We start from the raw sequence: 16032 nt of genomic DNA, 5'->3' as shown, positions 1-16032 counted from the left end.
AGTTTTGCTCTGTACATGACAGACCCGTGACTTTTAAGCTGTCTGAAGCCTACAATCAAAACAACAGGTAGGGTTGCCTCTGCTGCTTTTCATAACTCAGCAAGAGTTCTGCTTTAACACATATTAAGCAACCCAGCCACCAACAGCTGCAAAGATGGGGAAAATGAGCACCTCAGAGAAACTCCACTTCTAGCATGGCAACATGTGTCAGCAATATGGCTTGGGCTACAATGAGAATTTGGCTGGTCCCACAGGCAACTAACGAGTATGCTTGACCTATATTTTTCTGTTTGGGTTTCCTGAATGCCAAAAGCTAGCCCAAACCACATTGCTTTGTGACTTACAAGGGAAGGCCTCAAAAGCCTGGTACTTATCAGTGTCTCAGTCGCTTACATTTTTCTACAAAATACATTTCCTCTAACATTTCCCATTTTGGTTTTGACAAAGAGAATACCTAAGAAATTTGCCATGTACAGAAAATCTCCACTTCCAGAAGCCTAACAAGGGTGCCAAAACATAGCATACCAATAAAGATGAATTTGAAATAAATCCACATGTGACTATACTATTTACATAGTGAATATTTACAACTATTTACAACTGTAAATTGCATCAGATATACAACTAACACAAATAAGTACATATACAATCATATGAGCTCCACTAGGAGCAGTAACTGATCACTTTTGCCAGACACACAGAATCATAGAATAGTTAGGGTTGGAAAGGATCATCTAGTTCCAGCCACCCTGCCATGGGCAGGGACACCTCACATTAAACCATCTCACCCAAGGCTTCGTCCAACCTAGCCTTGAGCACTGCCAGGGATGGAGCATTCACAACTTCCCTGGCCAACCTATTCCAGTGCCTCACCACCCTAACAGGAAAGAATTTCCTCCTTATATCCAATCTAAACTTCCCCTGTTTGTTTTAACCCACTACCCCTTGTCCTGTCACTACAGTCCCTTATGAAGAGTCCCTCCCCAGCATCCTTATAGGCCCCATGTAGAACCTATATATACCTATAAATTACAAAATCAAGTTTATCCTGCAGTAGCAAAACTTTCAGCAGAAGACGATGCTAGGTACATGGTACATGCTGTTTCCAGCAGCAAAAAGATCAAGATGCTTCTGGTATAACCAATAAAAGAAATGCTTAAGTAGAAAAAGAGCCTACCAGCCTCACAGCAAAGAAGAAAAAAAAAGCGAAAGGCTTAGCAAACAGACAGGCAGAACTTAGTTTTTAAATGGTTCAGGTAGCCTGCTGTTCTGTGGCCTGTATGATGCATAGGCACTGTGTACACTGATTCTGGCCTGGGTACCTCCTTTTTCAAGGACAGTTTCAAGATACATAGGTCTGTGTGCGAAATTCACCTGAAGCTCAACACAGTTATCCAGCTTCTGAACACCTGCACAAATAGGGAAACTCAGGGGAGGGCACTGGTAAAGCCCATATGGTCATTTCTCAGAGCTGTGGAAAAATAGAAAGAAAAATCACAAACTTTAAAAATAAATGGAGATTTCATATTGAAAATAAAAGCCCAGGAACAGGAAATGGTTGTCAACCTTCACATACTCATAACTTAACCAGTACCTTCAGTATACACAGGTCAAGTTAGCTTAAGGAATAGAATCCAGCTTAAACTCGGATGCTGAGAGCAACACACCGCACACACAGTTACAGCACACCAAGCCTGGTGCACTAGCACTGGTGAACATCCATTGCAAACTCAGCGATCTTGATGCAATTTCCAAACACCTATCACCTGTTGCTCGTTTCCAGGCCCTACATCAACCCCACCTCGCCAGCAGCCACCTCCTCATGCAACACACCAATAAAATGAATATGGGTGCACAACTAGGTTGCTATCACCGGCTAGTTTATTTGAACGCTACTTTCGCTTTCGTTATCTCTTAGGCCCTCCTGCCCTACCAGCCTTCGGGCCATTCGCAGTACCGACAGAGCCCGACAGGATCCCCCACGGAGAAGTAGTGGCGGCGCTTCAGGGTAAACCGAGTTTAAGCAACAACCCCGCAGCAGACCTGAAGGCACGCTGTCCCGGCAGCGCCGGACAGGACTGAGCCGGCAAGACTGGCCCCGAGCCCGAGGCGCAGAAAGACCGCCCGCCGTCCCCCAGAGCTGCCTCAGCCGGGGAAGAGTTTCCTTCTCCTCTGCGGCGCTGAAGCTGGGGCCTTGCTTGGCTCGGCCCCGCCCCAGGCCTGTCGCTGGGCCCAGGCCGAGGCACGGGCGCTGCTCCCCTCCGCTCCTCCACTCACCGCCAGGCAGTGCGCTCCCGCTCCTGCCGCCGCGGTTGCCCCCTCCCCTGCCTGCCCGCCGCGGAGGCGCGCAGAGAGGCCGGCGCGGGTGTCGGTAGGCGGCTCTGGAGGCCGGCACGGCCTCGGGCGCTACGGGCGGGGAAAGGGGCCTCGCTGCTGGAGGACCCACCTGGTGTCGGCAACATGGCAGCGTCCAGCCGGGCCCAGGTGCTGCGATTGTACCGGGCCCTACTGCGGGAGAGCCAGCGCTTCAGCAGCTATAATTACAGGTGCGCTCGCGGCCCGGGCGGGGACGGTTCCGCTTCTCCCCGCGGAGGCGTGGGGGGTAACTGGGCGGGGAATGCCGGCGTCTCCTGGGGATGAGCATGAGGGGCTCGGTTTTGGGGGGCGCAGGGGAGTCGTGACCTCCCCCTAGGGTTGTGCCCTGGGGGCAGGAACGAGAGCGAGCCCGGCGGCGGGAGCATGGCCGGGCCGGGGCCGGGGCCGGGGCCGGGGCCTGGGCCTGGGCCTTGCTCCGGGGCTCAGGGAGCAGCAGTAAGACCCTGGTCCTTGTGCCTGGCCCCGGGCTGCCTCAAAAACACCGGGTTATGGACTGTCCCTGTTGTAGGAAGAAGCGACAAGACCGAGATTGTCCTAGATTAAAAATTTCATTCCTGATCTGGATGCTGCCCTTCTGTCAGGGCAGAAACGGAGCCAGGTTGCAGCCCTGGTTATGCTGAAGGAGGCTGGGTTCCTGGCCAAACCCTGGCACCATGTGCTATGTGCGATGAGGTTGCAGGGTTCACTTGACCTGCAACACACGATGCCATACTGTGTGACTGGCTGCCTTCATGGCTGTTGGTGAACGACCTGTTTTTGGCAAAGGGTATGCGTGCCTGTGTGCTACAGGCATAGGCCTGGTCTCCGTTAGGTATCTGCTGCGTTCACAGAGGATGCTCCCCAGCAGCACTGGCAAAATTGCATTACCCACTGGTAGTTTGCTCGCTTGACTGCTCAGTTAGACCAGAGGCAGAGACATGTGAGCTACCTTTGCTGTGATTCATCTCCAGCCTGGCAAGAATTGGATACAGAAGCCTTTGAACTTGCATAACCATGGTGAGCTATACACTCTTCAAGGCATAAGTATTCCTCTGACCTTGTGTGAGGTAATGCCATGAGAAGAAAGCCTGTGGGGCTGAAACTTAGCTAATAAGCCTTCATTGGTAACTCAATGCAGCAGCACATGTGTGCATCATGTTCCCATACTATCAAGACATCCCCCTGATCTTTGCCGTTATTCTGGCTAATGAACAGAGGATTGTATGTAATAGGGATGGCTTGATGCCTGAAACGTGCAGTTGGTGGACAGCTGAATGTAGCTCCTGTTTGCGCCACAGTAATGAGTTTGTGTTGGGGAGTGATCAGAGAGAAAGCTGAGTCCACAGCAGTGGGAGGAAGCAAGCCAGTACTACCTCAGAATGGTGGCACCAGCCTCACAGACCATATGTGGAGCCTCCACCTTTGCCCAGGACCTAGACCATACCCAGAGCCCAGTCCCCCTCCCGGCTCCCCCCAAAATATATACCTCGGAGGCCTTGGCTGTATGAAAATTTTGGCATGCAGCTCAAAGGCAAGGCTATCACACAGTAAGAGGTGCATCAATGAGTTTTCTGTTTAACACAATATAAAACTTTTTGTTCTGTTTCTTTTAGTGTTTTTATTCTAGCAAATTTTAAAGGATAGAAATAATAGGATAGGTGTTTACCTTGGATATCTGGGGGGGTTTTGACACCATATCATAGTGAAAGTTTTTCCTTTCCTTAATGGAGATATCTTAGTTTTTGAGCCTGTCCTTAAATATTGTAAAATCAGCCACTGTATAAAGTCTTGCCATGTATACACATTACACGTTTGTGTCCACTAAAAGCAATAGCAGTTCCTAGCAAGAAATGATCAGCTGCTATTTTATGTAGAGATCTGCTGGGACCACAACAACAGTTCTGCCTTGGTGTTTATGCCACACCCATAGCTAAAATTGACAGTTCACCGACTGCTTCTGTGCCAAGATAAGCATGTCCTCAGGGCTGCTCTGATATGATATGGTAATACCCTGGAGTAAGCCTAATGCTTTTGTAAAGAGCCAATTTGTAGTAAAGTAGAAGGTTTTGAAGATTCATCTTATTGATTCATTATTTCAGTTAAAGAATTTCAGGATGTTTTATTATTGCAAGCAGTATGGATTTATAAGTGTGGATCTGGAGTATGATCAAATAGTTGCTGTACCCTTATTTCCTTGCTGTGCATTTTGTCTTAAATGTGTACATATAGGTTGTGATGGAAAAATCAGTTATTTTTGTTTTGCAACTTTCCTAATAAATACAATGTATATATCATCTGGTAGTATCTAGTATTTATTTTTACCATCCAAAAGAACTTTTAAAGCTGTAACTATGAAGAATAAAGTTAATTTATTAAAGTAACTGAGGGTACCACTGACAGCATTCAGAATAAAAACACACAGGAACTCTCCAAAGCCCTGCAGTAAACATTATGGAGTGTTTCGAGGCCCAGATGTGTGGGCCAGATTTTAACAGCAGGGAGAGAGAATTTAGTAGACTGTAAGTAATTTCATGTTTGCCCTTCTGCCCTATTACCCATGCAGACTGTCTGAGGAAGGAAGAGTGATTAGTACTGGAGGAAAAGCAATAAGCAAAGAAGGAAGATGTTAAGTTTTGAGTCCAAAGGTGGTTTTTAGAGTGTACTGTTTTCTTCTGCTTGGCTGACAAAAAGTAGATCCTCTGATGTTTTACGTGTTGGGTTGCAGTCTAAACTAAATTAATTTAAGGGATAGTTTCTAAGTAGAATAAAATTTGTTTTTTAAATAATGGCTTTATTTTGTGGGTTTTGTTTTTTTGTTACAGAAAACAAAAGAATTTATAAACTTGTGAAAGCTGTTAAAACATCTGGTTGCAAATGATGGTAATCTGAATTTACAAGTTTCTTGTTTGCTTAACATGACTGAAGCCTGGTGGTCACAACATGGGAATGTAGTCAAACAGGGTTTTTTCTAAAAGAGAGCACAGGACTGCAGCAGGTCACCTGGAGAGTTTTTTGATATCTCCATTTTTGACCGCTTCATGACAGGTTTAACCAAACAGTACCATGGCTGACCTATGGGTAGGCCTACTTCAAGTAGGAGGTTGACTTTAATAAGCTCCAGAGATTCTAGTTAAAAAACATTACTATGATTGTCAGGTCCCCAGCCTGTCTTGGCCTATAAAGAAACTGACACTGGCTAGAAAGTTCTGGGAAACATTGTATGACATGCTTTTGGTTGGTCTCTCCAGTTCTTTGATTTTTCTATAGTTATGAGCAATATCAGATGTGGTAAATCTCTCTGGATTTTTTCTGAAAATAGTATGGTTTTAAAAGGTATTTCTTGATTTATTTTATATTTATTTCAGTTATCCATTATGTACTCTATTAACTGGCAAATGTTGTGGGTTTTATTTATAAAACTATAAATCATATATATATAAATCGACTACATAGGGGTTGGAACTAGATGATCTGAAGGTCCTTTCCAGCCCTAACTATTCTAAGATTCTATGTCTTGTCTTTGCAAATTGCATTTTAATGGATTTTTTTTTTTCAATTAGAATGTGCAATATTTGAAAAGTAGTTGAATAAAACTACTGAGAATACAGAAGAATCAGGGAAGGAAAACTGTCAAAACAGGTTTTGCATTGGAAACAAGTTAATTGAATGCATGCAGTTTCATCTGAGACATGTCCTTCAAGATTTTAAAACTAGTAAATCTGATTTTTTGCAAATCTCTAACCTAAGAACAAACCTGAGCAAAGTAAATAATTGTTTTATTTCAGTGCCAGTTGCTTTTCCTGCTTTGAGTAATACATTTGTTGGTGTGATTTTAGGGAGTCACAGAACATAGAGCTGTAGAACAGCCCAGGTTAGAAGGGACATCTGAAGATCATCTTGTCCAGCCCTTTGTGGGAAAAGGATGGTTGAAATTATCTAGCACCCTGTCCAGTTGCATCTTGAAAACCTCCAGTGATCAGGACTCTATCATAGCCTCCATGTCCCTGAGGAGGTTGTTCCAGTGACTGATTGCTCTCCTTGGGAAAGATGTTTTTCTTATACCCAGATGAAACCTCTCCTAGTGTAACTTGTACTTGTTACCCCTTGTGTTAGCTATGTGGTTCCTTGTGAAGAGATAGCCATACTCTTTGTGGCTGCCTTTTAATTACTGGGAAGCCATCATGAGATTCCTCCCCCCTCCCTCCCAGCCCCAAGCCTCCTCCAGTTAGAAAAGACTTAACTCTTGTGGCCCTTCCTTAGACCTCCAGTCTGTCCACATCTCTCTTGAATTGTGTGGACCAGAATTTAACAATCCAGCTGCAACCTAGGAAGTGCTGAGTGCAATGATCTCATCTCTGCTAGTAATGGCCCTGCTGTGCAGACCAGGATCTTATTTGCCTTCATTGATGCAGTGGCACACTGCTGACTCGTTTTCAGCTGCTTGTCCATCAGGCCCCCCGGTCTCTTTCGGTGAGGCTGCTACCCAGCCACACAGATCCTATCCTGTGCTGGGCTCCTTTTTTATGCCCTCCGAGGTGCAGGATCTTGTCTTTGTTTAACTTCATACAGATTTTGATTTAGTCTGTGAAAGCTTTTATGTATAGAAAATCTTCAATTTACAAATTTCAAGGTGCTTGTGAGAAATGTTGCTTTTGCATTCTGAAAGAAAGTTTGGGAAGTTAAAATTCAGGGATTCTGCAATGCAGGGCAGAGCAAGTTCTTAAGGCATGTTCAGTCCTTTAGCATTAAAGCTGTTCGTTTTGAGGGGGGAAGGTTTGTGATTCTGATGTTTTGGCATTAAGCTTAGTATCTGAATTTAATGTAAAAGTTTGATGAGACGAAGTTTTAACAGAACTTACACTTTTACAGTTTGAGGTCTTCTGCTGCATGAAATCAGTAATAAACAATGCTAACAAATAAAATGCTTGATTTTTTTTTTTTTTTTCTTTTTTTTGTTTTTTCCTTTGTGGCAATGAGTTGTTACTCCCATAAGCCTGAAAAAGGTTTTTTTTTTTGTGGTCAGTGTCATTAAATTTAGCATGGATTCCCTGTGTGTAGATGTGGTAACTCTTACTGATACACATAAATAAGCTGATCTGTGTTAAAGAAAATATTTCAGCTGGTTATGGCTGTGTGTGCATTATTTAGTCTGCTTTTTGGAAACAGGAAAATGCAAAAAGGAACTATGTTAGATGCCAGCTGCTGTTACGCAAAGATAGTTACTACTGATTAAACACAAAAATAAACAACTATTTTGGACAAGGGGTCTGGTTTAGCAATGTACCATTTCTCATTGTTTCTGTTGCTGTTCCACTACTGTCATTGTTTTCCATTTCGAGACTTCTTACTAACTGCTACCCAAATTTAAGTCTTGGTCAAATAGTAAGTGTGCTGATCAACTTCTTATGCTAAGGTGAGGAGTTGGGACAGTGCAGTATATTGTCACATGCCACATAATTCACACCAAGTAACTAAGTAAAATTTAGGGGACAAAAAAACAGCACCTTTTCAAATCTGGGTTTCTTTCTCTTCCTCCTTACATACCTTATTTAGTCACTTTAATACTTGCATATCACTTAGGTGATTTAACAACCATGTTACAATTTTACATGTGATAGTTATCCAAGCTGAATAAGCCTTTTTCTTACTGGCTCTCTTAACGAAGTTTATGATTGACAAGATCAGTGTCAGGTTTTGATATGTTTCTATGTACTAGGAAGGAAAAGTAAGACAAAATGGTGATTAGAAAAAAAAATAATAAAACCATGAGGAAACAAACGCATGCCATGTTATGGAAAGTACTGTGCTCTGTCTGCTAGTTCGTCGCTGAGATAAGAAACGCAGGAAAAAACCCTGAAAATGTCAGTTCTGGCCAGCGCAGCTCTCTGACTTATTTGTAGAGTAAGGTGACTTAACTGTAGCTTTACGATATCCATTTTTTTCCTTGGCTGTGCAAAGAAAGCAGGTAACTTATTTTTCCTTCTCTCTATGTAATTGTTGCCTGTGTTCTGAGTGATAATAAACTTTAGGAGGTTTTGAGTTAATTTCCCACATGAGTAAATAGCTATCTCTGTAATCTACTTGAAAACTGTAAAAGTCAGGGCTGCAAGCAGCTGTGGTGTTCCTGAGCCTGGGGTGCAGGGTGGTTTCCATTCTACACCATTGTAGATGCATGTTTTGGTCTGGCAGCTGCATGACCCCTAGTATTGGGCAAACAAGTACTGCACCTTTGCAGATTGGTGTTGTAAAGCATTCACGCAGCTTTGTGATCGGCCTTATTAATACTTCTTTCTTTGGGGAGATAAGTCTTGGCCATTTTGGTGACCACATACTGTGCAGGTATTTTGCTATTATGCACAGAATTATAAAATGGCTTTGATTGGAAGAGACCTTAAAAGATATCCAGTCCCAACTCTCCTGCCACAGGCAGGGACACATTCCAGTAGACCAGGTTGCTCAAAGCCCTGTACAACCTGGCTGCCCAGGAATGGAGCAGCCACAGCTTCTCTGGGCAGCCTGTTCCAGTGACTCATCACTCTCACAGTAAAGAGCCTCTTATATCTCATCTGAATCTTCCCTCTTTCATTTTAAAGCCTTGTCCTATTCGCTAAATTTCTTTGTAAAAAGTTCCTGTCCAACTTTCTTATGGGCCCCCCTTTATGTACTGGAAGGCTGCTGGATGGTCTTCCTGAAGACTTTGCTTCTTCATGCAGAGCCATCCCAAGTCTCTCTGCCTGTCCTCATAGGAGAGGTGCTCCAGCTCTCTCATTATCATTGTGGCACTCCTCTGGACTTGCTCCAACAGCTCCATGTCCTGTTTGTGTTGGGAGCCCTATAGCTGAATGCAGTACTTCAGGTGGGGGTCTGATGAGAGCAGAATAGAGAGGGAGAGTCGCCTCCCTCAGCCTGCTGGCCATGCTCCTTTTGATGCAGCCCAGCATATGGTTGGCTTTCTGGTCTGCAGTACTGCCAGGTTATGTTGAGCTTTTAATCAGCCAAGACCCCCCACATCTTTCTCATGGGTGCTCTCAGTCTGTTTGTTGGTCAACATGTAGCTGTGCTTGAGATTACTCCAAGCCTGGTGCATGATCTTGCACTTGGCCTTGTTGAACTTTGTGAGTTTTGCATGGGCCCCCCTCTCCAGCCCACCAAGGTACCTCTGGATGGCATCCCTTCCCTCCAGCGTGTTGACCTCACAACACAGCTAAGTGTTGTTGGCAAGCTTGCTAAAGGTGCACTTGATCCCAGTGTCCATGTCACTGACAAAGATGTTGAGCAATGCCAGTTCCAATACCGACCTGAGGGATGCCACTCATCACTGGTCTCCACTTGGACATCAAGCTATTGACCACAACTCTTTGAGTGCAACTATCCAGCCAACTCCTTATCCACTGAGTGTTCCATCTATCAAATCCATGTCTCTTCAGTTTAGAGACAAGGATATCATGTGGGTCAATGTCAAATGCTTTGCACAAGTCCAGGTAGATGATGTCAGTCACTCCTCCATTATCCACCAACACTAACCCTGTAGTAGAATACCAAACTTGTAAGGCACAGTTTGCCCTCAGTGAAGCCCTATTGGCTGTCACCAATCACCTATGCCTATTCTATCAGAATCATGCTTGAATAGGGTTATTAGTGTTAAATCTGAATGCACAAGAACTCTGGATAGTGTTCATCTGTTGATTAGGATGGAAACTGTGAAAAGCATCAGGATGATTACACTCTGAATTGTAGTAAAACATGGAAATGCATGCACTTTTGGGGAAAGTCTAGAGGCATAGGAACATAATTTTGGAATGTCAGACTTTGGGAGTGACAGTATAGAAGTATTTCCATTTGACTTCAGTATTCTATACTTAAAATATTTTGGAAAGACAACTAAAGCACTCTTTTCCAGAAATGTCAAAACATAACCATTATACCATCTGAAAAGAAATTTTAAACCAAATAGGAATCATTTTGACAAACGTTTTGATTTTTTTGATAGTAACATTTCGTGAAAATCATTCTGTCAAAGTTCTGTTGATCATAAGGAGTTACTTTCTTGGATTTCAAGGTACAACAGTGATTGTCATTTTCCAAATGTACTCACTTTACCCTTGTAAAATTTTGCTTTTCTAAACAATAAAGGGTAACTACACACTGGTTTTGATGTAATTTTCTTGACTTCCTTTTCTTGGCAGAGGAGAGTTTTGAATAGTAATAACTTGGAAGGAAATTCTGGAGTCCTATCTGGCATAAGGAGTTCTGGAAAAATTGAAGTTTTATAGTTGGAAGGCAAATGAGTGGGGGCTTCCTTAAAAGTCCAATTAATGGACTTTGTTATTTTAGTAAAGGCACCCAAATTGAGTAAGTATCATGTGGTTATTACCCAAAACATCATTTGCCATCTATGTATAGCACAGCAGAACAGGGACATTTTTTATGTAAGACTTAATTACCAGTAAAATTTGTTTATGAGCTAATGAAAGTAATAGAAAAAAAACTGCCTCTAGCACTGATTCATTTCAATCAGACATATGCATGTGATTTCTAGTAAATGAAAAACACTTTATAATGTAGTAATTGTTTCCTAGTTCACCTCCTCCTTTCCTTACTTTTGAATGTGGCTTTAACTAACATAACCTGGTCTAGTGGAAGGTGTCCCTGCCCATGGCATGGGGTTTGAAACTAGATGAACTTTAAGGTCCCATCCAACCCAAACCAGTCTGTGATTCTTTGATAACATTTAGGTGCTCATTGTATTCGTCTGTATGCTGTCCATGATGAAAAGATGCTGACCTTGTAACATCAAGACTTATTCAAGGCATAGACACAGCTAGTATTTCAAGTATTCTGAAGACAATCAGATTTAAAAATTAAAAATCAAAGTAATTTTGCAAAAAGAAGAAACTGCAGTCAATCAGGCAATACTGAGAACCACTTCCGGCTGCAACAGATAGCAACAGTGCGTTCTGAACTACCTCTTTGGTAAAGCGCTTCCCATAGTTCATGTGTTTGCTGACAAAGAAAGTACATTGTACTAGATCGTTCATGGTTGTCTGCTTTTCCAAGAAAAATGGCCATGAGAATAAAACTTTCTTGTTTTCTTGCATGGGGAATATTTGGGCCATCTGTTCTGTGACTGTTTTGCTCAGAACTCAGTACAGAGGATGTTCCAAGAATCCCCTTGGTGATTCTTGCTGATATTTTAGTTCTTTCTTAAGAATGAAGATGCCACAATTCATTTATTCAATATTCTGGTTGGAACAGCGTTATCGAAAATGGCCTTTTCCCTTATGTTTTTTGTACTTTTCATTCTGTTCTATTCTCCCTCACCGAATCTCCACATAAAATTACAAGGTTTTCTCAGGGCACAATGCACAACTGAACAACTAATAGTGTAGTACAAGTCTCATTACAAATGAATCTCTGTTGTATTGCAGGGCCTTCCCCCTCTCCACCTCCTCCCACCTTGAGTCCAATAGCACTTAGATCAAAAGATGTGTAACTTAAATTTAGGAAATGCTGATTTATTATTTGATATAATCATTTACTGCATGCCATTCAAAATGTCTTGTGGGACAGCTGCATTCTCCACAAACTTTATTGCCAGGTCATGACCGTCCTTCTGAGCGTGCTTGTCTAGCATATCGTAGTCTGGAACCAGTAAAGGCCTGTTTGTAAATCATTAGCTTGTATAAAAGTAAGATTGTCTTATTTCAGCTGCCAGAGAAAGTATGTGGGGTTTTTTTTTGAAAAAAAAAGCCAATTTTCCCCTGAAACTATAATCAGTACTGGTACACTGGCAATGATTAATCTGTCATGAAGGTCACATAATTGAACTTGGTCCTGTGATCTTAAGTGGCTATGAGAATAATTTGGTGTATCCCATGAGGTCAATCTTTACAGAGTTGCCTCCGTCTTTCTCTTGCACAGCATGTGATTTCTGCTAACTAGCATTTACTTACAGGATACGTGGTAGTTTTGCATGGCAGTCTTTATTTACTGGAATTATTTATTTCTTCAACAAATATACAGGTTGTCACAGTGCTCATTTGCAGTCGCAGGCAGATGTAAACATCTGAACATCATTTGCATAAGCAGGAGAAATGTGGATACAGGTTTCCTCAGAGCCTTGGTGTTGGAGAAAGTCAGTTTGTCTTGTGGATAGCCACTGCTGATGGTTACATGTTCAGTGAATGTTAAATACTTTTCTGCACACTATGTTAGCATAGGAGTGAAAGAGTTAAATAGACAGGGGAGGGGGGGTTCTGATGCTGATATTTATTTGCATTGTTAATCACAGTTAAGAACAGGGGAACTGAGAGTGGAAGGTGACAGGTAGGTGCAAGCCATCATGTCTTGTGAAGTTTTGGATTTAATCAGTAATGGAATCCTTTGTGAAACAATTCAGTCATTCATCAAAACATGCCTTTCCTTGTAATCAATGTTTTTATTTACTTAAATAACATCAGATTCCTTCCTTCTCAAGAAAATGTTTTAAAGTCAGCACAGCTCAAATGAAGTATATAAGACATAGTACAAGCTGCAGTGTGTCCTAGAGGTTTATAGCTTGAATTATGTTCTGGATGTGAAATTGCCTTGAAATTAACCTGCTACGAAGTTCCAGAATATGTCTTCGACTCATCTAAAATATCACAGTGGTATTTTTAGTCCAATAAATTAGCAAAAAAATAGCAAATTAATGGTCTTCATATGTAAATGGGTTTTGAAGGGGAAACATTTATTGATTTGAGTAGTTTTATCACTGTTCAAATGCTTGTAATGCTTTTTCTCTGATCTGACTCATTTACAAGATGTAAATAAATGTTGAAGTGTTTTGTTTACAAAATAATAATAATAAATACAATATAATAAGAATAAATATCTTTTGTGTAGATCTTTAAATAGGTTTCCAGAGGATGAATACATAGGATTAATATGATCCTACCAGCTACAGTGATGCAGTGTTGAGCAAATAAGTATACCAATATACTGAGACAGAACTACTCATTCTGTGAGCTAGTGGCAGTACTTACTAACCTATATGGCTTTTGAGGCTTGATTGTGGGGTTCTGTTTCCTAACAATTTGTTGCAGTCCTTGAAGGAGAAATTCTCCATCAGTACGAGTTATTGCCACCATTAGCTAGGGACCTGGTGCTTCTTCAACTTCTATGAGTAATTTATTCTGAGACTGGAAACCTTTGCCACTACCCTGGGGAATGGAAGGTCATGTTGCATGTCAAAGGGAAGGTAATTTGCCCTAGTCATAATATGTTATACTGAAAACACTGTTATCATAAATAGAGCACCCTTCATATCTCTTTTCCTCTTCTAATATCTCATGTGGTAACCTCAGCCAGTACTCATCTGGGTCACTGAGTTTTAAGCCTCATGTTGACTCTGCATTTAGAGTACCTGAGAAGAACTTCTCACAGCCATGTGCTTATGGGACGGAAAGGAGTTGGTGTTTGCTGTATGGGATTTTTTTCTTACTTGCAAATAAAGGACAAAAGTCGTTTTTTTGTCTGTCACTTTTTGACACTTTTGGTCACTTTTTGTCGCAATCACTCATGAGTGAATAGTTTCTTGGGACTTTTAATTAGCTGCTAAGTACTTGGGGGGGGGGGGGCGTATAATATTTTCAGCTTGATATACAATACCTTTTGTGATTATATAAATGTCCCAGTCTGAACTTACTCTTCTTCAATAGAATAAATATAGACATATTTTACTGAAACAGAATGAGTGTATTTTGCTTTTCATAGTATAAGCCCTTAAATGAAAGTCATAAGAGGCTGACTGGAAAACTCTAAAAATTACTGATCTTAGCTTTATCTTCACCTTTACATTTTTAACGTCTGAATTTAATGTACTTGGGCTTGACTAGGTTGAAAGATAATACTTTGTCAATGTTTCTCTTCTTAGAAAAAGAAAATTGATCTCTCTCTCTTCTTTAATTTTTCTGATCTTCCTTTCTGTAATAGTGGTTAAAGTGCTTCAGTGCACACAAGATCTGTCAGCAGGTGGTTTGAATGGCTTCTGTCCAGTGGGCCAGCATAGCTTAAATTTTAAATTTAATCTTATTTTTCTGTCTGGTATTAAATTATATATTGTCTGCTCAGATTAAAGTGAGCATTGTATGCTGAGATCTACACTTTGGCGAGTAGTGTGTATGCACTACAGTTTTAGAGGTGAAGGCCATACATAGCTCAAAAGAAACATGTTGGCTGGTAGATGCTCTTGGCTTCATAGTTGGCAGAGGAATCATTCATCCTGCATTGCTTTTTAGAGTAGCGGTAGAAAAATAATAAGAAAATGAGTGTAAATTTTTGTTTAGGGTTTTTTTGTTGTGTTTTTCTGTTGTGGGTTTTTTTTTTTTTCCTGGTATGTAAATTAGCTTTCAAGACTGTTTTATTACTTCACTTGGGATTTAGTACTATTTTGAACCATATGTTAGTTATGGACTCCAGAAAGTTATGTAGGATATACAGGTCCTGAGAACATGAATCTCTTTTGCTGGAGCTGGCAGAGATCTCAGGTGTGTCTTAGCTGATTGTTACTGTGCTCCAAAGACTGATAGCTGTGGGCATATAGTTCTATAACTAGCCTGCACAGGATCTGGCTTTTTTCAGTGCTTGCTTGTGCTGATAGCACCTGGGAGGTACAGGAAGTGGAGACCCATGCAGTGCTGAAAGCCATGGTGGATAGTTCTGGCACATTATGCCTGGTGCATACAGATGTGATGTAATTTATGTAGGTGAATATCAGCTGTGCCAGCCTCAAAACCTCAGATCTGTCTATGACATGGTCTGTAAATGAACTACTCAATCAGCTTTGCCAAGAAGAATAATCTTTTCCCTTAAAACCTTGCCTCTGTTCACCCATGGTTCCTTCTACTCTTTTATTGTGTAAGACGCCACATCCGATTTCCCATCGGGATGAAGTGACACCCAGAGTTTGTACCCATTGCATTCCTGGGTTACTGTTCCATTCTTGAATGAGGCTGGGATTTTCAGCCTCCCTTTCTTTTGTGCTACTCTTATCATATGTAAAGCTTTTGATGACTTCCATATCCCAACAAAAATTAAATAGAAAATATACAGAAGGAAAGATCTAGTTCACTTGTCCCTCTGTGCCTTAGGTAGTAAGTCAGTGTGCAAAACTACCTGCATTTATTTTTTTTTCCTGAGCATCTGATAACATAACCACAGTAGCCTTTATCTAGGCTTCTTGAAATATTTTATCTATTGTCCAAAGGCATTACATTTACAATCTAAAATGTCTAAAAAGTTTTATTCTTTACTCTGTATGTGCAAAGTGGGACTGTGATTTTGTTATGAGTTCTAAATTGGTTTTTTTTAGGCTCTACATTTGACTAATAAGCTTTGCATATATTAGAATTTTCTGTGTTAAGTATTACATTGTAATTTCAAATATCCATCATTGTTGTCAAAATTGATGTTGCTGATTTGCTAAACTAAACATGCAGTACTTCGCTGTAAATGAGGGAAGGTCATCAAGCCATATGGTGATGGGAGGTCCAGTGGGGGAGGTTTGTCACTGCTGGCTGAGTTACAAAAAAAAAAGCTTTTTGAATAAGCTGTAAAGGTGGTAGAAATAGATGAGAGAGTAAAGTTTCAAGAATATCTTCAGTTTTCCAAATCCTGTAACTTCTAATGTGTTGTCTA

At 41.4% G+C, this 16032-nt stretch overlaps 2 protein-coding genes across 14 annotated transcripts in view; one reads left to right on the top strand and one right to left on the bottom strand.

Moving 5' to 3' along the window:
• Positions 1-2421, bottom strand: part of FARS2 (phenylalanyl-tRNA synthetase 2, mitochondrial) — a 245607-nt gene extending 243186 nt beyond the window's left edge. For all 9 annotated transcript variants that reach the window (XR_009742685.1, XM_061449393.1, XM_061449394.1 and 6 more), the window contains exon 1: positions 2278-2421. The gene's annotated coding sequence lies outside the window, so the exon portion shown is untranslated. The remainder of the gene's footprint in view (positions 1-2277) is intronic.
• Positions 2421-16032, top strand: part of LYRM4 (LYR motif containing 4) — a 91040-nt gene continuing 77428 nt past the window's right edge. For all 5 annotated transcript variants that reach the window (XR_009742686.1, XM_061449404.1, XM_061449403.1 and 2 more), the window contains exon 1: positions 2421-2546. Coding sequence is in view for 4 of the 5 variants with exons in the window: in XM_061449404.1 (XP_061305388.1) it covers positions 2461-2546 (86 nt within the window). In the remaining variant the exon portion in view is untranslated. The remainder of the gene's footprint in view (positions 2547-16032) is intronic.

This window comes from Pezoporus flaviventris, unplaced genomic scaffold (assembly GCF_033815535.1).
Source record: "Pezoporus flaviventris isolate CSIRO_AGI_PZ_B2104156 unplaced genomic scaffold, CSIRO_AGI_Pfla_v1 ptg000007l, whole genome shotgun sequence".
Taxonomy (NCBI): domain Eukaryota; kingdom Metazoa; phylum Chordata; class Aves; order Psittaciformes; family Psittacidae; genus Pezoporus; species Pezoporus flaviventris.
This window is presented reverse-complemented; position numbering and strand designations above follow the sequence as displayed.